Consider the following 27518-nt stretch of genomic DNA (forward strand, 5'->3'; position numbering starts at 1 on the left):
AGAGCCACTGCAATGGTATGAAATAAACAATGTGGTTTATATGTAAGTCATCTAATGACTGCCAGGGTACACTGGGATCGCAAGAAATAAGATCAATATACCACTCTGAATTATACATATTGATGTCTACAATCTATCTGCCAGAATGGCAGAGATTATGCTTATTTGTTTTAAATTAAACTTTTTGACATTCATTCTTCCTAGAAAGTGTATACTTTTTTAATAATGCTAAACGATTGACTTTTCCTTTAAAATTATGGATCAGAAAATACAGAAAAAAACACATCTGTTTGTCAGAAGGGAATATTATAAAAATTACCCAGGGAAACTGATGTTGTTTCCCTGAATAATTTCCATGTCAATAATTTACATATGTCAAGTTACATACATCAACTTTTTTTTTTTAAATATTAGTCAGCATTTAAAAATATTTTTTTAATTAATTAATTAATTAATTTGTCTGCATCGGGTCTTAGTTGTGGCACGTGAGATCTTCGTTGCCGCGTGTGGGATGTTTGTTGTGGCACGCGAGGATCTTTATTTGCGGCATGCAGGAATCTTCCCATTGAAGCATGTGGGATCTAGTTCCCTGACCAGGGATTGACCCAAGGCCCCCTGCATTGGGAGCATGGAGTCTTAGCCACTGGGCCACCAGGAAAGTCCCTACATACGTCAAAAGGACCCTATCACTGACTTCCACAGATCATCTGAATGACATACACTATATTTATAGATTCAGTCATTAAACTCCTAAGAAAAGGACAGCTTACATATCATATCCAAAAAAGGTATAAAGAACTAAATGTCTGCAAAGCACTAAACTAGACACTATGGGTGAGTTAAATGCTTAAGGGCTGTAACCTCCTAAGACTATTTACAGACCAGTTGGGTTTGAGGTATGAACTCATTGGCATTGACACATCTATGTTTTGCTGTTTAGAGACATTTCAACATGGCAGGCAAAGCATCAGAAAACTGGGTTGCTGTTGTCATAGTATACTTTTCCGTTTTGAAGATTAATATGCTTACATGTAGGTCACTTGACAACGCAGTTTCATTTTCTCATTTATAAAATGAGTTGTACTATTTTGGAAGAGTAAATGTCTTGCTTAAGAGGGAGACAAAGATATACATTTAGAGGGTAGGCAAATAAACACTGGTCAAACCTGTAATTCAGGTAATAATACTGGAAAAAATACTAATAAGGACCTCTGAGACTACTGTAAAACTAAAGGAAGAACATGTCTTTGGCAATTTATGATACAAAGAAATGTTCTTGTTGCCAAATACTTAAATCAGTTCTAAAATGTAAAATCTACTTATACTTAAAAGCCATTTCCTATGGAAAATAAGAGTGGAGTAAGTTAATAGTTCTCTCACTTTATTTACTTTTATGATTTTTTTTTTCTTCCTGATGCCCTCCCCTGACTAACAATTATACACAAGGATACTTAAAATTCTCAGTAGTAATGAATGTTCCATTTTGTTGGTCTGGAAGTGCCATAGATATTCTATTTTAAGTCTAGACTACTTTGGATTCATTAAATCCAAAAATCAATAGGTTTACTAGGAACAGAGAATGGAAACACTGTCCTTGAAATCAACATGCTGTATTTTTCCCAAAGAGCAGAAAAGTTTATCAGGAGGACACAGTCAAATTGTAATAAAAAATTATAAGCCTTCTTTCATTAACTTGAGTTTCTTGATCTCCTGCCACATATTTCAATCCCACCCCATTCACTATGGATTTGTTCCGCCAGAGATCCTTCCAACATCTGGTTTACAATAATTCATGTTTTTACTAATTTTGAAGGCTAAAAGAAAAAAAAAAAAACCCAGGGTATGAAACAATTAGGCCTTCCTTCCCCCTTTCCTTCCTCCTATCTTTCTCATAAATTGATCATTACAGCATTCTGTGAAACAGCCAGCCCTGAGTTGAGAGCTACAATGTTTTTAGCCTTGAGGAAGCTGTAAAATGAAGTACTCTGGTGAGTGCTGATAGAAGAATAGAATCCTTTTGGCACAGATTTAAGGAAGATTACAAAGGATAAAAAAATCCACTCATTTTGAAACAGCAAACTGACAAAGCAAAGCCGAGATGAACAATAGTAGAGATGAAGGAATTCTGCTTTTTTGAAGGGTTAAAAGATGATTAAGACAGAATATGGACATTGAAAAGAGGCATATTTTCCTTAAATTAATGATTATATCATTTGCTGAATAAAAAAAAAAAAATTGTCCTAAACAGCTATTTTAAATGAGGAAGGGATTCTTTCCCCCTGTACAAACGCCTTACGTCTTTCTTTACAGAAAGCTTCATAATTTGTATGCAAATACAATTTTTAAAAAAGGAAAACATTAAGTAATAAATGATGTGCCTGGGAACTTGCACATAACATTAATTCAAACTGAACTGAAAAATTATTATAAAAGAATACACAGCAAGCTTTTATAAAACTAATAGAGTAGTTTTGATAATTCATACTTATTGGTGAAGCAAAGCAAATAGATAGCCTCAGACTCTGGTTGATGGAAGAGTAAAACCAGACAACATATTTAATAAATCAAGTGTCAAAGTATATGAATTGGGCAGAAAGCCAAACAGCAGAGGGTCATGGATAAGATATAGTACAATATTGTAAAATGTTATTAATTACAGTCCTGAGAACTCAGCTTTATTCTTTATTTTGATACCTTTGCCAACGCACCCATTTTGTTGGCTTGAGCAATCATAGCTTTAGAGAATGCTGCGGCCGAGGAAAAAGGTTTGTTTTGTGTAGCACTAGCTATGCTAGGTGCTAAGGAAGGAGCTCAGGGTGGGTCTTTAGGGTTATGGAGGAGATCACCTGATCCACCTAAGTTAAGGATCATCTACTTTGCAGCCTAGGGATTTGCTTCAACCTAGGCTATGATGACTAATACTACAGAGTACCAGGTCCTCTGCTGGATCCCAAGGATACAGACATGACCAAGACATGTCTTGGAAGATCGCACAGGACTGGGGGCTGGTGGACGTGTCAATAAACAATTAAATACAAAGTAGAGTATGGTATTAGAGGTGGATACATGGTGCTTTAGACACTGAGGTTTAGTAGAAGAAAATTCTACTGAATTGAGAGTAGGAAAGTGGGTAGCAGAGAGAGTATGAGTTTCGGACTCATGCAGACCTTGGCTCCAATTCCACTTTCATCACTTTACTATCTGTTAAGGGCAAGTTAGTTGGAGGTGCTGTCACTGAATTCACCAGTGTTGTCACTAGCGCATATGTTGCATTTGTGTGAATTATAAGAAAGCTCCACTTCACGTGGATGTGGCCCCATCCCAGAGGGCTTGGCTTCGTTAGTGGGATGTGGAATGAATGTCAGTCTATGCTTTTTCCCTAAACCACCTGTCACATCTATATGTGGTGGCCCTGAACCTCAACATGCGTGAACTTTCATAAAGATCTCAGGCCAGCAACATCATCAGTAAGAGATTCTCATCAGTTCGCTATATAACTGTCACTCAAACACCAGCTCTTCCCTCTGGCTCCCTATGCAAATTAGTCAAGGGCTTATGGGAGTGTGGACATTTTAGTTGAGTATTGAAGTATGCTGCTTTTCAAGCAAGGAAGAACCATGTGCAGGTTGTATTTTCATTTTAGCAGGGAACTCAGCCCTGAAGAGGAAGAATTTGGGTAGGAGGGGACCAAGAGGCAGGATGACTAGTTGAGAGTCCAGTGAAACTCATGTGAGAGGATAAGGATCTGAGCTAACGATGTGGATTTACAGAGCAGGGATTCCACATGAATATCGGAGGTAGAATACATAGGATTTCAGATTGATAAGCAATCATGGGTGGAGGAGAGGAAGGCATCATGGATATGTATAGGACAACTGGGATAACCCATAACTGAGATTGTAAAATGGGTCAATTGCAAGAGGGACACAATGATTTCTTCCTTACACACATAGTTTGGAGTTTGAGAAACAGGTGAAATATAGGCATACCTCGGAGACACTGCAGGCTCGGTTCCAGACCACTGCGATAAAGTATCTCAACTTTATATCTCAACAAAGCGAGTCACATGAATTTTTTGGTTTCCCAGTGCATATAAAAGTTATGTTTACCCTATACTGTAGTCTATTAACTGTGCAATAGCATTACGTCTAAAAAGACGATGAACATACCTTAATTAAAAAATATTTTATTGCTAAAAAATGCTAACCATCATCTGAGCCTTCAGCGAGTCACTATCTTTTTGCAATAGTAACATCAAAGATCACTCATCACAGAGCACCATCACAAATGTACTAATAATGAAATAGGTTGAAATATCAGAATAATTACCAAAATGAGACTGAAGTGAGAAAATGCTGTTGGAAAACGGTGCTGACAGACTCACTCAACACAGGGTTGCTACAAACCTTCCATCTGTGAAAAATGCAATATCTGCAAAGCGCAATAAAACGAGGTATGCCTGTGTTCTGAGTCTGGAATATGTCACTGGGACTCAGCAGACAGGTTGTTGTTATGGATATGGGATTTACTGGAGTTAACAGTAGAGCAGCATAAACAGATGGCTTTCTCAGGAAAGCACAGTGGGTGAAAACGGTCAGGGCTGGAACTCATGGCCCTGACGAATTCTAGGCTTTAGTCAGTCACACTTTACTGTTCTCACAAATTTGATGCCAGTTCCCACTTTCGCCCTTTTCTTTCTGGTGTGACTAGCTTCTTCCTCAGTTTCACCCATAATAGAGAATTCTACCCTCGTGGGAGCATAAACTACCTGAAGCAGATAAACCTATGTCACGAAAGATACTAGCAGTTCCTCAGGACTGGTGAAAACCCTTCATCTCCAGAGCAACTATTACCCTTATTTAACAAAACTATTGTATTTCTCTCCAGATGGTTTACTGTATTAAACATATTCTAACTGCCTGCATTTATAAGCACAAACTTTTATATAAACAACATGCATTTGTAGGTTCTTTTGGATCTTCTCCTTTTCCCAGCAGCTCTGAATTTTAGTATGCTTCTTACTTACACTGAACTGACTCCAAATCTAAAATCTGATTACACACAGAAAAGGCAGATGCATGCAAATCAGACTAATGACAAAGCATTTAATTAGAAATTAAATGTACAGGACATACACTGGAAGAAATCTGTGCAGATTCTATTTGGAAAGTAAGCTAAAAACCAACTTCTATTATGGAAAATTTCAAGCGCATATAAAAGTAAAGAGAATACTACAAAGAACTCCCGCTCAGCTTAAACAGCACTCAGCTTAAACAATTGGCACTCACAGCCCATCTTGTTTCATCTATGGTCCTACTTTAAAAGTAAGTTATTTTTGGGCTTCCCTGGTGGCACAGTGGTTGAGAGTCCACCTGCCGATGCAGGGGACACGGGTTCGTGCCCCGGTCCGGGAAGATCCCACATGCTGCAGAGTGGCTGGGCCCGTGAGCCGTGGCCGCTGAGCCTGCGCGTCCGGAGCCTGTGCTCCGTGGGAGAGGCCACAGCAGTAAGAGGCCCACGTACCGCAAAAATAAATAAATAAATAAATAAAAATAATAAAAAATAAATAAAAATGGAGGCAAGAAAGATTTTTTAAATGATTATCTTTTAGGATTCGGTGTTCGGTATACTCAGAATGACAAAACTATTTTTAAAAATGACATGCTCTTAAGCTTACTTAACAGTTTTTTTTTAAAGAAAAAATTCTATGATTCTAGTTATCGGAATATTCTCCCTGCCACTGAGATTTGAAGTTTAGTGTGTGGTTCTACTCTTGGGGCATTTTGCAACACTCAAGACAGCTGAATCACCATCTGTTCTGTGGAACTGCGACTTATTAGTGGTCACTGCTTTCAGTAGTATTTTGCTGAATGAAAACGTCTGGTAATTTAATTAGAAAGAGTCAACCATAATTACTGGCTGAGAGTGAAATATTCTAGTCCTTTGCAATGGCTTATTCCTCTATAGTTTGGTATGACTGGCAACACCTCAGTTGAAGTTCCTTATGAAAATAAGCTTGATAAGATGGTTATAAGGCCAAAATACATTCATCTAGAAGATTTGAGCTTCAGTTCATTAAGAACGTGATTTTTCTTTGATTTTGTCCCTTCTACAACTTATTGGAGGCCTTTCTTATACTTATTTAATACACAGTATTTTAAAGGTTCCTTACACATGTCTATCCTAATATATAACAAGAATATTCGTTTCTTAAAGAAAGGATCCTGTGTGTTAATACACAACACTGAACAGACCATTATTACCTGATAAGTGCCAACTACTTGGTAGTAATACAAACAACACTTGCAAGGTATTACTAAGTTAGAAAAAAGAAGAGTAGAACAGCACTGTTATGAAATGTAAAAATCGAGCCAAGCCGTGTTTTGGGCACTTCAGAGCAGGAATTCCTGCAACCGGTACACCATCTACAACATCCTGGGTGTTCTGTTTTCAGATAACCTGCATCTGTTTTAAACCAAATTAAGCATCTACTTCCAACCCAATTAAGAAAGAACAGGACTCATTATGGAGAGGGATCCACCACACACATATTGCTTATTTACAGATGGTTTATGCACCATATCGCCTGGATTCATACATCTGCTTTATGTTGAAAGATGCACTAGGGTAATTGCATCTAAGTACTTCTGTGAGGCAACGTTAAACAAATATAGGCATTTTGGGGGTTTGTGGAGAATTATGTTATGCGATACTTTACTCCCTTTCCAAGAAAAACAGAAAAGGGAGAACTTACTCATACGAAATATTAAAGATGTCATTACGAAAACTAGGGCCATAGGAGACAGTGGGCACACAAGGTCGGTTTCCTGGTTTTGATAATGCATGATGTTACATAAGATGTTACTGCTGAGGAAGGTGGGTGATGTCTACCTTGGACTACTCTGTATTATTTTTCCAACTTCTTATGAGTGTATGATTATTTTAAAAGTTTAATGAAAGATAGCGGGCATATAGTTAATTAAGGTTAAACAACAATGTGGTCCAGAGAACACTCATGGCTATGCAGGGGGCAGGGCATGCATCAAAGAAAGATGTGTTACTGAATATAACAATAACCTCAAAGTCAAAGGTCAGAGTTTTGTGGTTTTGCTGTGCTCCTTGGGATATGCATGACATAGGCAAGTTTCTTAAATTGTAAGTTTGGGCTCCTTCATCTGAAAAATGAGGATATCATGGCACTCATAAGATTATGATAATAAAGAATTAAGAGATGAAGGGTTGTTTCTATTAAACTGTAAAGTACCAAAGCATCATAAGGTGATATTTATAAGATTGACTAAATTAGAAAACTGTTGACAAGTATAATCCAACAACAAGTGGCTCATTATCACACAAATAGACCAAAGTCAAATTACATCCCCCTCGGCTTTTGTCAGTATGCAGTTAAGACCTGATGCAATTGCTAAGATGAGAGCAACTTTCACTCCCCAGTAGCTTCACTGTACAAGGGAATCTGCTCTTTTTCCTTCCACATATTAAAACACTGATGATTCCTGATGCAGATGAACTCAGTTCCCTGATTTTCTCCTACAGGAGGAAAATATGTTTATATGCACAGAACTAGAAAAAACAGTTCACTCACCAACTTCATCCTGAATTTCCTCAGCCACAGCAGGAACATTGTAGAGCAGGGAGAGAGACTGGTTCATGCGCTCGTAAATCACGCGGAGGTGTGTCATAACCTGCAGCAAAGGATGATAGCTCCAGGTAAACCATCTCTGGAGTAAGGAGGAGTTATTTTCCTTACCAAGCACCGCAGACAGATACAAGCTTCCCAAATAAAACTGACAAAATGCTGCTGGAACTTTGAACATGAAAGGGCATCTTTATTTTTCTTATTCCCTCATTTTTTGTTCTCTAACTTTGGAGCTGCTTTAAACTTTCCATTATATTATATGCTTGTAACCATAAGATATAAAGCCAATTGAAAAGACCATTTCTGCCCAATTCTGATTCCTAATATTGAGATTCCTAAATAAGCTCTGATGCTCCATATATATATATGTCTTTGCAAAGTTTCCAATAGATGGGATCATATGGATATTTCACATGAAACATAGATATTTCATGATAGATATTTCAAAAAATTTTTCTGTTTAAGGAAATGTAAAATTTTAGATTTCCAGAGGTAGATCCCAGTTGTCAAGTTTTGAAAATGGCAGAGTATAAAACTTATCACTACCAAGCTTCATTTAGTCTCACATTATCTCCAAGCATTACAGTAGAAATGGAGTTTATGATTGTCTTCTATAATTTAGTTGAACCAAATTTTAGCGGTTTTGGTTTATACAATTTTGTTTTCATTTTAGTCATCAGAGTTTGATGGTTCCTTAAGAATCAGTAGCAGTAGACACTCAAGATTTTTATATTCTTTGTTATTTTCATAACTCAGAAAGTGCCAAACCACATGTTGCCCTAGGACAAGCCTTTAGAATTTACCAGGTATTAAAGAACTCTTGCTATACAGGTCCAACACCCATGGCTATTCTGGGAATACCTAAAGATCCAACTCAAAGGGCAAGAACACTGAATTGTCCAAGTTGCATGATTACCACATTCTGTGCTTACCTGGGACCGGATCTGAGCAGCTTTCTTTGGATCCACCATGCGAACATGTTCAAAATGCTTTAAGGTATGCTGTCTATCTTTCTGTTCGGCACGGACATACTTCTTTAGCATGTTGAACACATGACGAGGCTGTAGGGGAAGAAAAAATTTCAGGTTTGTCCAAAATATTGCTTCTTCCAATGGCTTTGGGTCAGAGGTCCCGCTAGTTCATTCCATGATGTGAAAGCACTGTGAGTCACGTTTTTGCAATTCTCCATTCCCTTCTTACTAGGTAATTCTTATTTGATTGGTCACTTTTCATTTCTGTAACAGCATTTAGCATTTGACACATATCATGATGGCTATCCTTGTTAACATTTTTTTTTAAAATAGTGTCTTCTGCTATTGAAGGACAGTTGATTTTGGATCTGTCAGATTTAAGTTAGGTACTTTCCATTTTCCCACCCAAATATACAGGGGCATATGAGACTACAATTCTATCTGCACAGTCTTAACGGTTGTCTCAGCAGTAACTGTTGCACAAATAATCCCACCATCAGTAGCATGTAATAATCAAAATGAGAAAAATAATAGATAACCACTACTAACTTGCAGGCCAAGAAATAGCTGATAAGTTCTAAGAGACATCATATTTTTCTGGGAGAAAGGCCAATGTATTATTTTACTTTGGAGTTAATTAAATCCTTTCCACGCCATCAGATTCTAATTCTTTCAGCAACAATTAAGTTTTTTCTTAAGTGCTTCTATTTTTTTTCTAATTGATTCCATTTCATTTTTATTCCAGTCTTACTTGAAAGCATTCATCCTCATAAAAAAAAGGGACAAGGTCTGCTTTCTCTATCTTTAACAATTCTCTTGCTACATGCATTCTACTATGATTTTTAAAAATGATTTCCAAAGATACATGTTTCTTCTTCATTAAAACAAACAAAGAAAAATTACCTATGCAAGTTCATATCAGAAATAGAATTTTGGCCATTTGGGTCTATCTAGTTATTATTAACCTGTGAGTCATGGGCACCTTGAAAGCCAGTTGGAAGGTACAGAATTTATTCAGAGATGGTGTATGTGTTTTCCAATACCTTATGGACTGTGCCTCCCCTTCTCCTGTTGCTTAGCTTAGGGCCACCTCCCTGACATGCCAGGTGGAGGTGGTACCCTTTCTCTGTGCTCCCATGAAATGCTATGCAAACCCTCATTATTGCATTTCTGACTGCTCTTTTCAACTGTGAGATTCTTAAGGGCTAGATTTTGTCTTTCTTTATCAGGAATCACAAAATATACAGTGCCTGACTCAGAAAGGGTGCTCTGTACTATACCTTCCATAGGCCACATTCCTATACTTAAGAAAAACAAAGAAATACAATGAAAAGAAAGTAAACCTGAGTTCATCTGCCTTATTTATTTCTTTTATCCTTTTATCCTAATATGCTTCTCCATAATCTTCAAAAAAAGGCAGATATCACAGCTTGAAACAGTTTTGGGCAACACATCATTACAATTTTCACTGGTACTCTGAAATCTGGTTGACCCTACAAATCAGGGAATGGCCCTTTAAATCCGAAAAGTAGTAAAAGAGATAAAAACCGACAAACTTCTTCGATAATATACATATTTAAAAGACAATAGGTTTTAAATATATATATTTAAAAAAGGTGAGTTTGGGGTCAGAAATCAAAGGCCGAGTGTTGTTGAATGCAATGGATATTTTATACGCAGGACTGTGCAATCAGGATATTATATACATGCTTGTTCCTTATTCAACACCAAGTCCTAAAGAAGTCCCTCTAGTTCTACTGCAATTATGCTTCCAAAATTGGAGACTGCAACTAATTGCATTCATCAAAGGTGTCCCAGCCGACTGGCTGAATGTGCTTTCTCAGGTGCTCTATTTCATTTCTTTCCTCTTGAAAAGGCTTTGTTGTTTTAAAGAAAATGGATTTTTTTTTCTTTAAGAGCTCAAATAAGAAAAAAAATACTTCAATTGAACATAAAGATTGTTTTTCATCATAACTTTCTTTTCTTCTTTTTCTTTTTTTTTTTTTGTAGTCAGTCACCTATAAATGTTTCTACAAGGCATGTTGTCCTCAGAGGACTGTCACCTTCAAGCATGGGCACTAGGATATAACTGCTCCAAACTGGCCTTGGCATTGCTGCTCTAAGCTGAATTCTGCCAACTGACACTTGGGTCTCCCCCCACTGCTTTTTTCCACTATCATCACAAACAGTATCGATTCCCACTTGCTATTATTAATGTTAACATTAATTTTAAAATAAACACGAGTCACAAAATATCTATGCTTCATCTGTACCATTCAGATAATGATCTTTCATACGGTGTATGTGGGAGTTAAAAATGTTGTTAGTTACTCACACAACGCTGCATCCACAGCTGCTACTCAGTACACGCTGATTTCTTCTACTCAGTCCCTACCTCCATCCCCTCCCCCTTTCCCTTTCTTCTAAGCAATAACAGTTCAGCACTTATTCACTGCTTATATGAATAAGATTGTGTTTCAAGTGCTTTATTCATAGTAACTCATTAAATCTTCCTATCAACCCTGTGACAGAGGTGCAGCTGCTTGCCCCACTACATTGATGAAGCAAACAAGGCACAAAGGAGGTTTAGGACTACGAAGCTGGTTCCATTTAGTTACAGAGCTAGTCAGGGGTACAGCAAGAACAGGTAGCCCAACATTGGCTCCGAGCCCGTTCTCCTGATCACTATGTGACCCTGCCTTTCAAGGAAACTCTAAAATGGACCACACCAAAGACATGTTCCACAAAGTAACCTATAGAACTGGAAACTGAAAAAAATCGCTGAATAGTTAGAAATGAGAGCCTGTTCTAGGAGTCCTTGCCTGGATTTCTAGCTTTTATAAGCTCAGATAATATTATTTTGGGACACGCTAATATCCGCTTTTAATTGTGCTGAAAATCATCCAGATTTGTTCAATCTTGGAAATACTGTCCTTGGTTTTTGGCATTCCGCTGTGCTTTAGCTAATGCCTCGGATGTAGGGAGGAGAAATAGCAAGATAGGAAGGTCCTCTTTCAATCTGTTTAGGATTACCGGAAAAAGATTATAGGTATTAATAAAAAGTTAGGCTTTTGTGACATTCATGGATTCTAGTTCTAAATCCATCCTTATCTTCTACTAAGATGGATAATTAAATGGTGAATGTGTTCGAATGCTGAAAATTGCTTATCTCCTTTAATACCGACATTTCTTTATATGTTTCAGAAGTATATTCAGAAATATATTCCTAACTTTCTCCCCCAAATCCCTAGAGCTTGACAATGAAACAGTAGCACACCGGGCTCTCGTGATGGCCCAGGCCTCTCTCTGCTGGGGAACAAAGCTCCTGTGAGGATAATAAGCCCTAAGAGCCCAGTGTAAGCCATGACCTCATCACTGTTTATGTGAGTTCAGATACACACTGCGCGTGCACCTACCAGCCTTTTCTTCCCACTGCCTACACCTCAGGACACCAGAATTCAGGAAGACACTCAGAAAGACACTCTGACGTCCCTCATTAAATGAATTACAGGGTTCTGTTTGGTTGACTTATTCACGTAAACATATTTCTAATGATCATGCTTAGAAATGAAAAATAAAAGAAATCAGATTAGTTTTTATGTTGGAGTAGACAGACAAATCATGTCAAATGAAATGGCAGACGATACCTCATAAACGCTATTTTAGTTAAGAAAGAAAAATAGGTAACATTCCTTTGTACTTCTGTATATTCATTTGCTTTAGTTAAAAAAAAAAAAAGAGTTCTGCCTTTGGTATGTGATTCATGGGTGTTTCATTCAAATACAGAAATAACTGCCTTTACAATTTTTAGGCAGAACGCAGAATTTCCAAGGCTTAAAACTATTTCTAGAGCTATTTCACATATCACAGAATACCAGGGAACCTCCATTGTTTCGGGAATTTTATTTCATTATGTTAGGACAAAGATGAATTTCTTAAAATTTTAATTAAAAACTCAGAACATTCATATAGAAATGATAGGAAAAAATACCTGGTATCTATAGAAATATATTCTCTTAAAGTAACTGCTATTCTACTGTCATGATCCTTACATTTAAGACAGGATTATTCAGGCGATTAGAAAAACAAGCTTAAGAATTCAGTGGCTCATTGTAAGGATATTGGCAGTAAGCAGAGATTAGGAAACATTTTAACCTCTATGCATATAATTTCAACCTTTCTCAAGTCTTTAACATCTTCTGTAACTAGTAATAACATTTTTTTCTGCCAAATTCCCCTCATTCCACAATATTCTATGCATTAATACTGAAATCTGGTTATATTGCCATTGAATGGCTAATCTTATTATTAAAAATTATAGCAAAGAACAGAGATAATAAAAGGAAAAGATCTGCCCCAGGGGGGCTAATTATATCCAATCCTTTTTTTTTATTGTCATTATTGTTTCTGAGTGTTTAGCCCATAATTACAAAGTATCTATTTGCATCAGATGTAGCACTTTTCAGTACACATTAAATTCACTTCACAATCACACTGCATTAAAAAAAATCATTTCAAAAAGAAATTTCGTAAAGGATTAAGAGTAGGCCCTACTAAAATAGATTATACTGAACCTGAAAATAGAAGATTTACATTTTGGAACATTAACCATTTCCCTCTCTTGGAACAAGAGTGTAACGTATCACTAACTCCTGGCTCAGTTCCTGGCATAATTTGGTTGTCAAAAAAATGTTAATTAAATTAATGAATAACCTAGAGCTAAATATAACTTGCACAAGTAGTTCCAGGGGCAAAATATATCCTTCACAGCATCTGAGTTGAAAATAACCATCTCTCAACCAAGAAGAGATGCATTCCCAATTTTTTGGTACATACTGATCTATCCACCCAGTCTGTTGGGGTCCTTTAGGGAGCTGTTTTAATGGGGAACTCTTCCCAGAAAATATTTCATAGGCTCTACAGAATGTTCAAACCCCAGTGTCCACAAGATTCATATCCTTAATTTCAAAAGATGTTATAGTTTGTCTTCTTGTGGCTTGGGTTTTGATGTCAGGCTGATGCATGGAATTTTGAAAGAAATTTCACAGCCTTTCCCTCTAAAAGGTAACTTTAAGAAATTAATGTTCCCACTTCTCAGATGTATTGCCTTTTTCACTTGGTTCTTTTATGCAATTTCATAAACTTGGTGTCCATGGACTTTGGATCAATCAGACACATTTGACTGACTCAATGCCAATCACGTCTGAGTGGGTAGCTTTCTATTCCACAGTTCACTTGGAACTGTGGTACATTAAGACACAATTGTTCAGCTCCACTCTGCCTCTCTGCAGCGTTATGCTTGATGTAGAAATCTGGCATCTTATCATAACAGACACTTGTGCCTGAAACCATCTCCTGATGGGAGGGAATGATCTGTCAAGAGCCTTTAAAAGCCCTAAGCATAATCTTGTCAAGAAGGAAGTAAATGAGTCACTTTATGGGGAAGCACCCTAACCTTTCTAGTTCACAAGGGACGTATTCAGAAAACCCTCTCCTGAAGCATTAAATTGAACCCTAGTTGTTTCCAACCCTGTGACTGGGGAAGTTAATCACCTACCAAGAAAATGCAATTCTCTCCTGTTTTCATAAGTAGGTTCAGGGCCATTATTTTCACAGTTCTACATCTTGGATTTTGAGATATCTTGAGCACATAGATGTACAATGTACAAAATCTCTGTGTGCAGGTTTAAAAAACTCCCTTAAGAGAGTTTATCCTCTTTCCGCTTGAGATGGTCTCTTGGATGAGTTTATTTTGCCACGGTAGACCTCCCTCGGCATTTCACATGCACTCTCACGGTTGCAAGAAAAATCTGAAAAAAAAAACCCATTTGGGGAAGCTTCCACGGGAACCTTTGATCACAAAGGTTTAAAACTAGGAGTTGAGCTAAAGTCCACTGCATATTGCTTTCTTCAGAAGAGCACATAAGTGATTTTTGTAATAGTTTAACATGACTGTAAGAAGGCAAATGACAATTCTATGTCAGGTTGAACATAGAAGTGTTGAAGAAGCAACAGAGGAAATGGGAGTAGATTCTCATGCGCGGCTCCATTCAGTGTTCCTCCAGCTTTGGTAACATGGAGGCATTAGATATATCCCTTCCCAGCATATCCAGATTACTATTTGGCTCTGTAACACAGCACAGCAGTACACAGGCAAAGCCATCTCCCATCCCATCCCTCCTCCACAAGGAGGCAGACGACTTCCTAATAGGGACAAGGCACCAAAACCTCTATAGTCTGTCCTAACAATCGTTCTCTTCTCAGGGAGGAAGATATCTTTCTACTTCACAGTCTCATCTCAACCTTCGATTAATCCTTTTGTTTTTCTAATTATGGCTAACAAAAAGCTAGACAATGCTAATTACAAAAAAGTAGAATGATTAACCCCAATTTGCAAATAGAGGAGAAAGAATCCTTCTAATTAAGTCACTTGTTCCAAGTTATAAGATGGCAAACTTGGTAATTAAAAATAGGTGTTTATACTGTACTATAAAATATGGGAAATAAGGGTGGTTTTAATCCTGTCACTCACAAATTAGGGACCTCTGGACAGTTTGTCATATCTGGTAGGTTTTAGTTTGTTTCTGGGATATTTTGCTAGTTCTCAGCAATAATTTATTTTGGTTACCGTGACATAAGAAATACATGTTTCGGGCTCCCCTGGTGGCGCAGTGGTTGAAAGTCCGCCTGCCGATGCAGGGGACACGGGTTCGTGCCCCGGTCCGGGAAGATCCCACATGCCGCGGAGTGGCTGGGCCCGTGAGCCATGGCCGCCGAGCCTGCGCGTCCGGAGCCTGTGCTCCGCAACAGGAGAAACCACAACAGTGAGAGGCCCGTGTACCAGAAAAAAAGAAATACATGTTTGGTCTCTGACCCCAGTTCCTGACACAGAGCTCCTGAAACAGTTATAAAATTTGGTGGCAGGAGCATGTTTTGTCATAGTATTTGGTCTTAGTCCTTGGTTCCAGACACAAGAGCTTATTAGACCCTTAGAGAGATAAGAGTATCTTTTTGTATGCTAATGAGGTGACTCTTGGAGGATGGGAACTGGTTGCTTAGAGGAACCAATATTTGGTCTTAGTCCTTGGTTCCAAACACAAGAGAACCAGCCAAATGATTAGAGGGTTGGAGCTTTCAGCCCCGTTTTCTGATCTCCAGGGAAGGGAGAGGGGCTGGAGACTGAGTTTAATCACCAATAGCCAATGATTTAATCATTCATGGCTACTTAATGGAACCTCCCCAAGAAAACCCCTAAGCAATGGAATTCAGAGAGCTTCTCAGCTGGAGAACACATTGGGATGCCAGGAGGGTACCACGCCTCGAGAGGGCATGCAAGCTGCACACCCCTTCCCCCATACTGTGCCCTACAGTCGTTTCCATCTAACTCTTCCTGAGTTCTATCCTTTACAATACATTGCTAACAGTAAATAAGGTACTTATTCTGTGAGTTGTTCTAGTGAATTATCAAACCTGAGGAGCAGGTCATGGGGACCCTTGATTTATAGCTGGTGCATCAGAAATACAAGGTGAAAATCTAGGATTTTGCGACTGGCTTCCGAAGTGAGGGAGGGGGCAGCCCTGTGGGACTGAACCCTTAACCCGTGGCGATCTATGCTAACTACAGGTAGTTAGTGTCAGAATTATTTTATGGGAGGGAAAACCCCACACATATTTGGTGTCAGAGTACTAAGAGCAGAGGGACCGGTTCTTTCTTCAGTTACACAGACCCCAGCTATACATCAATGAAGACAGCATACAGAACTGAAATTTAGGATCTGGCCCAAACCCCATGATTTATGCTTTTGGACCAGCTTAGCATCCATTGGATACAGAGCTTGGATCTGCTGACCTGCGAGCAAAGAAGCGCCAGAAAGTGTTTGGATTTGTATGTCTTCAACTCTCGTTTAGTCACGCAGTGAAGCATGCTGAAGCCCTCAGTGATGAACAGGATTATTAACGCAACCCAGATGGCAAAGCCCGCAGAGTTGAGGAAGAAATCGTAAACAAAAGATGTTTTAAGATACCACAGACCTTCAGAAAGATTTGTCAAATGGTCTGATCATCTGACAAATGCCAACCATGCCATACTCTTGACTTCTTAAGAGAGAATTACAATATGCTTCAATTTTGTATATTCATACTTAGATTTCGGCATTTTTGCTTCACAAATCCCCCAAGTGGCTACACCATGTTCTAAGATATGCACATTTATATTTCTTTCAATTTCACTCTCTTCTCATACCCTACCTAACCACAGTGCCTTGACCTCCTAGAAACAATATAAGGAAACCTATGTGTAATTTTGTGTGCACACACACACGTTTCTAGGGAGAAGATCCCTTGTTGCTATCTGTTCTGTAGGGCAGATATCTGTAACGCCAGACAGTTAAGTAACCACTGGATTATTAAATAATGTGCTATGCATTTGTCTAAAACAACTAAATATTTATGTTTTCATAATGGGCTTTCATTTTCAAGAATGAATGAAAATAGGTATTGACATATAAATATGTACGTGCAACCTTTGCTAGAACGAAATATGACATCCCAGTGCTGTATGTTTGACAGCATCGGATGAAGAGCTATTTCGACTTTGAAGACAGTGACTAAGTGGGGCTCTGCTATGGAGGGAATCTGGGTGAGGAATAGGGTCTCAGAGGCACAGGACAGCTTTCAAGTGGATGCCTTGCCTACATACGTCTTAATTTTCTATTTAACTTAATTCAATTAAAAACAGAAAACACTAGTGTCTCTCATTACACACTTCCTGCTGGTCTTTAGCAAGATCTGTCTATTCAGCTAGGTAAAGATTCAAAGCAAGGTAAGAGGTAATACTGAGAGGCTTTTCCGGAATAGCATGCAAACCACACAGCACAGTTTATAGGACTTTGTTTAATAAATGAGAATTCTCCCATTTGTCTTTCCACCCACCATTTGATATGGGGTCTGTCCTTAAAAGCTCTCAAGTTAACAAGTCCCCTTGTGCTCACCAAATTTTACAAACCTCAACTAAAAATAAATGAATGATGAATGAATGAATAATAAATATATAAGGTACAGGATAATTATATTCCTCAAAGATGATTTTCAAGCCAGTAATCTTTTAAGTACATTCTGATCAGCTTTACAAAATTTTGATTATATTCAAAACTTGGGGACTTCCCTGGTGGCGCAGTCGTTAAGAATACGCCTGCCAATGCAGGGGACACGGCTTCAAGCCCTTGTCTGGGACGATCCCACATGCCGCGGAGCAACTAAGCCCATGTGCCACAACTATTGAGCCCACGTGTCACAACTACTGGAGCCCATGTGCCTAGAGCCCGTGCTCTGCAACAAGAGAAGCCACTGCATTGAGGAGCCTGCGCACCGCAACGAAGAGTAGCCCCCACTCACTGCAACTAGAGAAAGCCCACGCGCAGCAATGAAGACCCAAGGCAGCCAAAAATAAATAAATTGAAAAAAACAACAAAAAACTTGAGGGTAGGATGTTTGAAACTTCTTAGTGCTCATCTCCCTCAGTGCCTTCACATATTAAGATGTCAGCAAATAACTTCTAATTTATTTACCATCCATTATATTGAGGTGTAGATGCAGTATATTTACCTTGGAGATATATATTATCTACATATATTCTATCAACGCTTCCTATTTCTTTTGCGACCAGAAGTGATTAGCAGAAAATGAAGAACTGCAGGGAGAAGGGCAGTTAGAAATTATATAAAAACAAAAGCAGTCAAGTTTAGCACCTCAGTTTCTGTTTACGTTATAAAACATATAGTTACACCAACATTCATATTGGCTAAAGACTGATTTAGTTGGTACCTCCTCGTGCTGTCACTAGTTTGCCTGCCACGGCATACCAACTAATTGCTGCCTTTTATTTTCTCCAACGATTGCTACTTTTTATTGAACACGTATTGCCCTGCTGCTAAAATACACCTAACAGCAGTGAGCAAAATCTCAATTTAGGGAAAAAACCGTGCTCCTTCATAGTAAATCTCACAAATCATTCTACTAAAGAATTGTATGAAGACATTTTCAGGAATCTCAAGAAAATTTAACATTTGGCTGAAGTAATCTAGTATACTGTTGGTGGGAGTGTAAACTGGTAGAGCCATTATGGAAAGCAGCATGGAGATTCCTCAAAAAATTAAAAATAGAACTACCATACAATCTAGCAATTCCATTCCTTGGTATTTACCCAAAGAGAATGAAGACACTAATTCGGAAAGATGTATGCACCCCAATGTTCATAGTAGGTTTATTTACAATAGCCAAGATATAAAAGCAACCTAAGTGCCAACTGCCAGATGAATGTGTAAAGAAGATGTAGTATAGGGCTTCTCTGGTGGCGCAGTGGTTGGGAGTCCGCCTGCCGATGCAGGGGACACGTATTTGTGCCCCAGTTCGGGAGGATCCCACATGCTGCGGAGCGGCTGGGCCCGTGAGCCATGGCCGCTGAGCCTGCATGTCCGGAGCCTGTGCTCCGCAATGGGAGAGGCCACAGCAGTGAGAGGCTCTCGTACCACCAAAAAAAAAAAAAAAAAAAAAAAAAAAAAGTGTGGTATATACACTTGCAACAGCATGGATGAATCTGGAGAGTATTATAATTAGTGAAATAAATCAGACAAAGACAAATACTATGTTTTCACGTATATGGGGAATCCAAAAAATAAAACAAATGAACAAATATAAAGAAACAAAAACAGACTCACAGATACAAAGAACAAACTGATGGTCACCAGCAGGAGAAGAGGGGAATAATGGGTGAAATTGGTGAAGGGGATTAAGAGGTAGAAACCTCTAGTTGTAAAACAAACACGTCCCAGGGATGTAATGTACAGCATGGGGAATACAGTCAATAATATTATATAATAACTCTGTATGGTATGCAATCCATAAAAATATATAATCACTATGTTTTACACCTGAACCTAATATAATATTGTAAGTCAACTATACTTCAATTAGAAAAAAAAGAAAAGAAATGAGAAAGGAAAGAGTGCAGGTGCTAAAGAAACTGCCTCCCAATTTTTTTGCTCAATTAAATGTTGAGAGTCTGAGTGTGAAGCATCAGATACAAACATGAAATTAATTTTAGTAAGGATAAGATGGCTGCAATGCAGTATTTAGTATCCAAATTTAGTATGGATAAGATATCTCCTGAGACAGTGGATAAAAACCAAAACAACACTACTGGCACACAGACACACAGACATACATGAAAATGTTTCTTAATTCTTTCTTCTACATAGAAAATTCTTAAAAGTTGTTGAAGTCAGGATAGTAATTAGGATGTTGTCTAATGGAGATTTAGACTGAGTATCTGTAAAGACACCAAAAATCCCAGAATTACATAGAAAGCTTTGGCTTTTTGTCTCTTATCTTTAAAACATTTCAGTTCTTACTCCAGCTCCTAAATTTTTCCAGACCTAAGCCTACAATGGAAAGTTTATTTTAAACAGAAATTCCTATGCGGCCTTTAGTTTATCTATATGGGATCCCACTTAAGTATAGTTTCTCTTCAGATTACAGAGAATGTTGAACAGTCAGGCAATAGCATAATCTTTTCTCCATCTATGAAGTAGACTCTGCCAGTTACAGGAGGGAAGGCTCAGATAGTATTTAACTCATTATTTCATGAGTTGCATCAATTTGAGCTCTGTGAAAGTAAGAAGCCAAAGTCCTGTGTTTTGTGATGATAATTTAGTTTAAAGCAGTACTTATGTTTAGTAGCTTAAAGGCCTCCAAGGGTGATAGAAGTTTAACAACGTGTGATGCCACTTTGGAGAAGACTTTAACTTTTCTGGAAAAAAAAGTGTAACTCCTTTATTTTTCCAAGGAAACTTTTAAAGAAGTGAAAATTTTGAAGAGCTCGTCCTTAGAAGAGTTACTAGCCCTCTACAGATTAAGAGTTTATCCTAGTGCAAAGACACAACTGCATTCTAATTTTTTTATTCCTGGGGGTTGAGAGAGGGGGAAAGAGGATGGACGGACATGGAGAGACTGTTTTAACAACTGTAATATGTGAAGTATATATGTATATAAAAATTCTAAATATGATTCAAACAATGCACTTCTAGGTTGGCCATTCAGTGTATCAGCCAGTAGGAATGTAATTCATCAAAAAGGAAATTTGGAACATAAAGCACACACAGACACAGGGACTCACAAATGAAATTCGTGGTAGACCAAGGAATTCCAGCTGCACAAAAACATCATCACGTCATACTTCCAAGCTTGGGTTTAAAAAAAAAATGAAAGCATGGATTAAACCTAAGCTTCAAAGAGACTGTATAAACAATCCGCTTTGCTCCAGATTCCTGTTTGTGAAGTTGGGGACTATTTGGCAAAAGTGGTCAGGGTTAAGGGGATAGTTATTCTGACGTGATTATCAGCTACAGAATCTACAGAAAAAACACCTAATTCATTTTCTTATATTCAGCTAACATTGAGTAAATATTTTGTATTTCCCAGGCACTGTGTAAGTATGAGGGAGGTTTCAGAAATACTTATTTATGGCTCCAATACAAGACATGACCTTTATCAGAGAGTTACTGGCAAGCTTCTGATTTATGTCTTTCAACAGCAGTATATAAAAGTCCTCAAGAAGGGATTTAGAATTTTCTCGCATTTTCCAAAGTGTGGAGCTAAGTGCCATGTCAAGCTATACATTAAAATTCAAATAAAACCCACAAAGACAATAACTTAACAAAAATGGCAGGTAATCCCAAGATTGCATGCCTGTAACTACCCAGTCCCAGTTTTTATTAGATGGGAGAGTTTTATGCATTTCTAGGTAAGAATTCAACACGAATCTTGGATCAATCAACAAATATCTGATTTTTTGACAGTTAAATAGTTCTTCTTAATCCAATTTAAAATTTTTATTTCAAATAAACATGTTGTCTAATTCTACACGGCATGATCACCTGACTCTCGGCAAGCATGATTATGACCAAATCTGAAATTATCCCCTTTGATAACACAAGAAGCTTTGGCAAACATTATTCTTGTCACTGTCTTTCCTGTGATGGCTGATGGGACTGAACTGAAAGATATGAAATATGCATTTGTTGAAGACTCCATTCAGTCCTCATCTTACTTTTAGCTCTATCAATGACCATTTAGCAAAGATCTTACTTCAGAAATAGGACTTTTAGCTGGAACACTTCACTAAATGTCAGCTGTTCAGATTCTGGTCTCAACACCCACTGCCCTGCCTTGCTCTGGCAAATGATGCTGATGGCCCCGCACTCCAAAATAAAGTCCTGTAAAAAAAGACAGTAACCAAGGAACTCATTCTCCAGATACATAAACATAATTTTACTGAACAGTGCCAGGACAGATGTTTTTCTGAAGAGAAAATGAAAATGCTAATGTGAATATTCTTTTTCAAAAGGTTTCTGTTCTGAGAGGAAGCCTGGTCTGGTAGAAGGCCCCGCGGTGGTCACCTGTGACTCACAGCTCCACCCTGTCCATTACTAGTAGTGTCACCCTGAACTAGCCACTCAATCTCAGTGACGCCATTGGTAAAAAAGGGTCAATACTATTTCGCCATCTGGAAGACTACCAGAGCTCTCTTACGGTTCCTCATAGCTTTCTGCTCTGAACCTTAGTATAGAAAGAAAAATCAAAATGACGAGGAGAATCAGTGCAAGTGGGTGTTTTTTTTGGTTTAGTTACATAGTGTACACACAGACTGCCATTTCCAGCCAAGATAAGTAGTGGAAACTAGATTTACCTTGCTGCCAGTAACCACCAAAAAATGGACAAACTATATAGGACTATATTTCTGTAAGATATCAGATGCCAGGTAAAGGACAGAGACCACTGAGAAATAAGAAACATATTATGAACTCTACAATTGCCCAAGCTTACTGCCTTGAGTTTCCAGGCTGTGGCTCCAGGCGTGGAAACCCAGTCAGAGCCTGGGAGATTCCAGAGAGCTGAAGATATGGGGTGAGAGTCTGAAGAGACGGAGGTGGCTGGCAGTCACAGGAAAAAATACTGGAGAGGAAGGAGTTGCTCAGAGAGAGAAACTGGAGATGATACCCTATGAGAATACAGCTGACTAATGATCAATGCACAGACATGAAAGAAACATGAGGCCATGGGGAAAAAAATCACCCAAAAGGATTAGCGGTAACAGTGTCTGGTGTTCACACAGGGTCAGAAATAGTACTTGTTTCCATGATCTAGATGGAAAAACTCAACATTCATGGTAGATTACTCAGAAGGATCTTGCTTCAGGATTGAGGAATCACTAGCCACAGGTTGATAACTACTCTGTTTCCAAGTAATTTACTGCATTACAGAACAAAGCTCAGGAATAGTAATAGGTATCCCAAAATACCCAGCACTCAACAAGGTGAACTTCACAATGCCGGAAAGCCAATAACAAAATTCCAAAGGTTCAAAAATTAAGTAAAGATATGGAAAATATGAAACAAACATACAAAAATCCAGATTAAAATTCTAGACATGAAAACTATAATGTATGATATGAAAAACAGCCAGAGGGGATTAATGGCAGGTTGAAATATACCAGGACACATCATAATCAAATTGCTCAAAACTAGTGATAAAGGAAAAAACCCTAAAAGCAACCAGATTAAAAAAAAAAAAAGATATATTATTTACAGAGACATAAAGAAAAGGATGATATAAGTATTTTTGTTGCAAACAATGCAAATAAGAAGACAATGGAGCATCAACATCAAGGCAATTGAAGAAAAACTTCAACTCAGCTCAGAATTCTATCCCAGTAAAAATGTCTTTTAAAGGAAAGGTGAAATAAGGATATTTTCAGGCATACCCAAGCACAAAGAATTCTTTACGAATCTAAATGCATTAAAATAAATTTTAAAGGAAGTCCTCTGGGTAGAAGAAAAATGATTCCAGATGGACCTACACAAGGAACAAAGAACACCAGAAATGGTAAACATATAGGTAAGTAAATATTTTTCTTATTATTTAACTCTTTAAAAGATAATTGACTGTTTAAGAAATAACAATAATGTAGCATGGAAAAAGTATGACAACAACAGCCCAAAGAGTAGGAAACGCGAAATGGCAGTAACTTATTGTAAGGTTCTTGTAATATAAGGGAAGTGGTATAACATCATTTGTACTGGTATAATACCATTGTGAAAAGTTAAAGATGTTTTCTACAAACTCTAAAGCAAACACTAAAATAATAAAGAGTTAAAGGTAAAAGCCAACAAAGGACACAAAATAGAATCATAAAATATATTCAATTAATCCAAAAGGTAGCAAAAAATAAAGGGGGAACGAGGAACAGATGGGACAACTAGAAAACAAATTGCATGATGATGGATTTAGGCATAATCATATCAATAACTTCATTAAATGGTCTTCTTAATTAAAGGGCAAGACCCAAGTATATGCTGCTTAGAAGAAATGTACTTCAAAGATAAACAAATAGGTTAAACAAAAACACAAGAATGGGGCTTCCCTGGTGGCGCAGTGGTTGAGAGTCCGCCTGCCGATGCAGGGGACACGGGTTCGTGCCCCGGTCCGGAAAGATCCCACATGCCACAGAGCGGCTGGGCCTGTGAGCCATGGCCGCTGAGCCTGCGCGTCCAGAGCCTGTGCTCCACAACGGGAGAGGCCACACAAGGATGGAAAAATGATACACTATGATACATTAAAAGAAAGCTAGAGTATCTTAATTAATATCAGACACAGTAATTTTAGAGCAAAACATATTACTAGGGATAAAGAAGGACATTTCATAATGATAAGGGGGGTAGAGAGGACATAACAACACTGAATGTTTATGCACCTAAGAACAGATCCTCAAAATACACAAAGCAAAACCTGAGGGTATCACATGAGAAAGAGTCCAATCCACAATTATAGTTGGAGATTTCAATATTCCTCACTCAGTAATGGATAGAACAAGCGGACATGATGTACACACACTCATGCTCAGAATGTTCCTTACATCCAAAGTAAGCTCTCCCATGAAGCCTATGCTTGCAGTGCCTGGTAAGCCTTTCTGGGCATTTATCCCTGAATACCACAAATAAACCCCTTTGCTGTGGACGTCATGACCAAATAGGGCTCCTATCCCCAGAGAATATGGCTGCTGTTCTCAGCAGGAAATTTCAGTTCTAGGTCCTATTTTTCCACTAAAAATCCTTATAACCCAGCCAAATCTCAGCTTTTCTTGATCTCAGTTACATCACATGATAAGGGGGCTGGGCTAGGTTACATCTAAATTCCTTCCAGCTCTTGTGGTTCCCTGACTTCAACTATATCATGAACTGTCACCATCCAGGGATATCAACTCAAATCAGGTCTTGCACTGTGAGTCCCCGGGAAGCCTGTCTGACCCCTCGGTGGAAAGGTGTGTCTACTGTGCAGAGATGGTACTGTGGAGGCAGCTGCTCTGTGACCCTTTAACCTTCAAGATAAAACAGACTGAGGTTGAACCTGTGAATAATGGTGCTCTTAGAAACTTCTCCCGATTGCTTTCTTATGGCCTTCAGTCCCCAGTGTCCCCATGCCTACTGGCTGCTGTGCCCTGAGCTGTGAAGGGAGGCCTACCCGAGGTGGCACAGCCTGCAGAGCGGTGATGTAATTCTCCAGGGCCAGGCGGCGGCGGTCATTGAGCATGGCTTCCACTCTGGCCATGTGCGTCTCCACCAACTGCTGTCTCTCGTTGGCTGCTTCCTGCTCCAGAGACTCCACCTTTTCCTGGAAATGCTGCCGTCACAAACAGAGGCACATGACAATCGGGAACCAGACAAATAGGACGGAGCAGCAAATTCAAGTCTTTTAAAAGGGATATATACTTTGTTGTGTTCAAAGACTTCAGTCATTCCAACATTTTGACTAATTCAGCATGTTTTCTGGGTTCCCCTCCATTTCCCTGCTTTTCATCCCCAGACCTAATTTCTCAATGTAAATCATTATTTTATATGGTCACTGAAAACTGATTTGACTAACCGTAAGGTAGAATAAATGTATATACTCTTGAAACTCTAAATTACATGCATATTTATGAAAGTCCTCTCTTACTCAAAGAACTTTAAGAAAATGATCATGATAACCTCATGGTTTACTGAAGGTAATTCTCAGAGGGGTTCCAGTCAAAAATTCAAATTATCATGTAAATTTGCCACGGGGAAGAAGTAGCAGAAGATTATGGCAACCAGAAAGATATATTACTGATAAAAATTAGACTTTAAGTAACAATGTGAGTTTTAAAGAAATGAATTATAATGAGCTAATTGGGAGCAAAAGTAAGGCAGGGTTTAAGCAACTGAATTATTAGACAATGATGAGCAGTAGTCCAAGTTGAGGGAAATATGAACGATCAGGCATGAGGTTCCAGCAGTTGCTTGAAAAGGTGCAGGCACTACATCAACAAGGGTGTGATGCTTGGTGGAGGATGGACTCAGGGTTTACCTGGATCACTGCTTTCTTATCAGCTTTAGGCAAGTTCTTTGCTTGACGCTCTGCCTCTTCCCACTCTCTCATGACCTACAAAAGGAGGAAATCATTTAAAACCATCAGTTCTTTCTTCAAATATAGATTTAATGAGCTAGATCACTGTGGTTTTTTTTTCTACATTTGACATTTTAAACATGACAAATAGGATCACGTTCCATTCCCAGCTCAATAATATTTGACCTCTCACTAAGATGTATATACTCTATCACAGCAGTACAGTAAACATAAATGTTCACCTTTATATGGCTCTTTGAAACAAAGTTGGTGTTTTTTCTTTTCTATTACTTTCAGAAATAGCTGAAAGTCATTTTATTTGATGTGCACAAATGTCAACGATTCATAAAAGGCATATATTACCTGTACAAGGTCTTCCAACATTAAATTGAACATGTTGGTTTTAGTCTTTTGTGAAAGCAAGTTATAAAAATTCAAACAGTACGAAGGGGGGGAAAAACATATGTAACACTTTATGCATGTGTACACATGCCATGAGCACAGTACCAAGAAGTATATAATAGAGGAAGGAAATGAAGATTTCAGCTGTCAGAAATCCTAAGATCCACCCCACTGAAGAACTGAGGGGCAATTAGAACATTCTGCTTGCCAACTTGCCTCACCAACAGCAAAGAACACTCTAAATTCCTCCAAAAATTCCAAGACAGTACACATTATAATGTTCTGAATGTAGCAAAAAGTATTCTTGGTAAGTAACACTAATTTGGTAACCAGGCTAATCTGTTTTATAGGAAAATAAGACTTCCTCTTCTCATCCATGATGTTCACTCTGGATTTCTCTGAGAGAAGTTCACTCACTGATCTGAATGCAAAAAGGAAAAGTCTGCAGTTGTGAATGCTGCTGAAAGGAAACGATATTTGATTCTTACCATTTACAGCTTCCTTTTCCTTTTCAAGTGTACTACTCACTATCAAGTAGTTTTTTTTTTTTTAAGTGTAGCTCATACCTGAGCAAGGTAATATAAAGAACAGAAAGATCCAGTAAACAAAATAATCGTCTGTTGACAGCTGTTTACTTGCATACTTTGTGGACATACAAAGCACAAGAAACCCTGATTTCTGTATTATAAGAGCCTGTTATTTACAGGTATTTATTCCTAAGGAACTGATTTTTTTCAGACATCCTTGAAGCTTGGCGTAAGTAACTACTGATAGAGAAGTTCTGTGAGAATATCACATCACATCATCGTGTCAGTTTTTAATTAGATACTTCATTGTCAGTTAGCATCAATCCATTGTATAAAGTACAAGACAAGCTTCCCCGTGTTGTGTGCATGAAATTATGGAGAAAAAAGAATGGAATGAATTCTCTGTTACAAGTGAAGAGCATATAAGAAATAATCTAACACATTCACAGCAAAATTGGGGAAAATGTGCAGCTGCTATGAACA

At 38.2% G+C, this 27518-nt stretch overlaps 1 protein-coding gene across 2 annotated transcripts in view; it reads right to left on the bottom strand.

The window, feature by feature from the left end:
• The window catches only part of APP (amyloid beta precursor protein), a 275180-nt gene that overhangs the window by 59478 nt on the left and 188184 nt on the right, over positions 1-27518 (bottom strand). For both annotated transcript variants that reach the window (XM_082654428.1, XM_082654427.1), the window contains exons 10-13: positions 26068-26142; positions 25204-25362; positions 8590-8718; positions 7604-7703 (exon numbers count right to left, since the gene is read on the bottom strand). In XM_082654428.1, the coding sequence (XP_082510554.1) occupies positions 7604-7703; positions 8590-8718; positions 25204-25362; positions 26068-26142 (463 nt within the window). The remainder of the gene's footprint in view (positions 1-7603; positions 7704-8589; positions 8719-25203; positions 25363-26067; positions 26143-27518) is intronic.

This window comes from Grampus griseus, assembly GCF_964374135.1.
Source record: "Grampus griseus genome assembly, chromosome: 5".
NCBI lineage: Eukaryota > Metazoa > Chordata > Mammalia > Artiodactyla > Delphinidae > Grampus > Grampus griseus.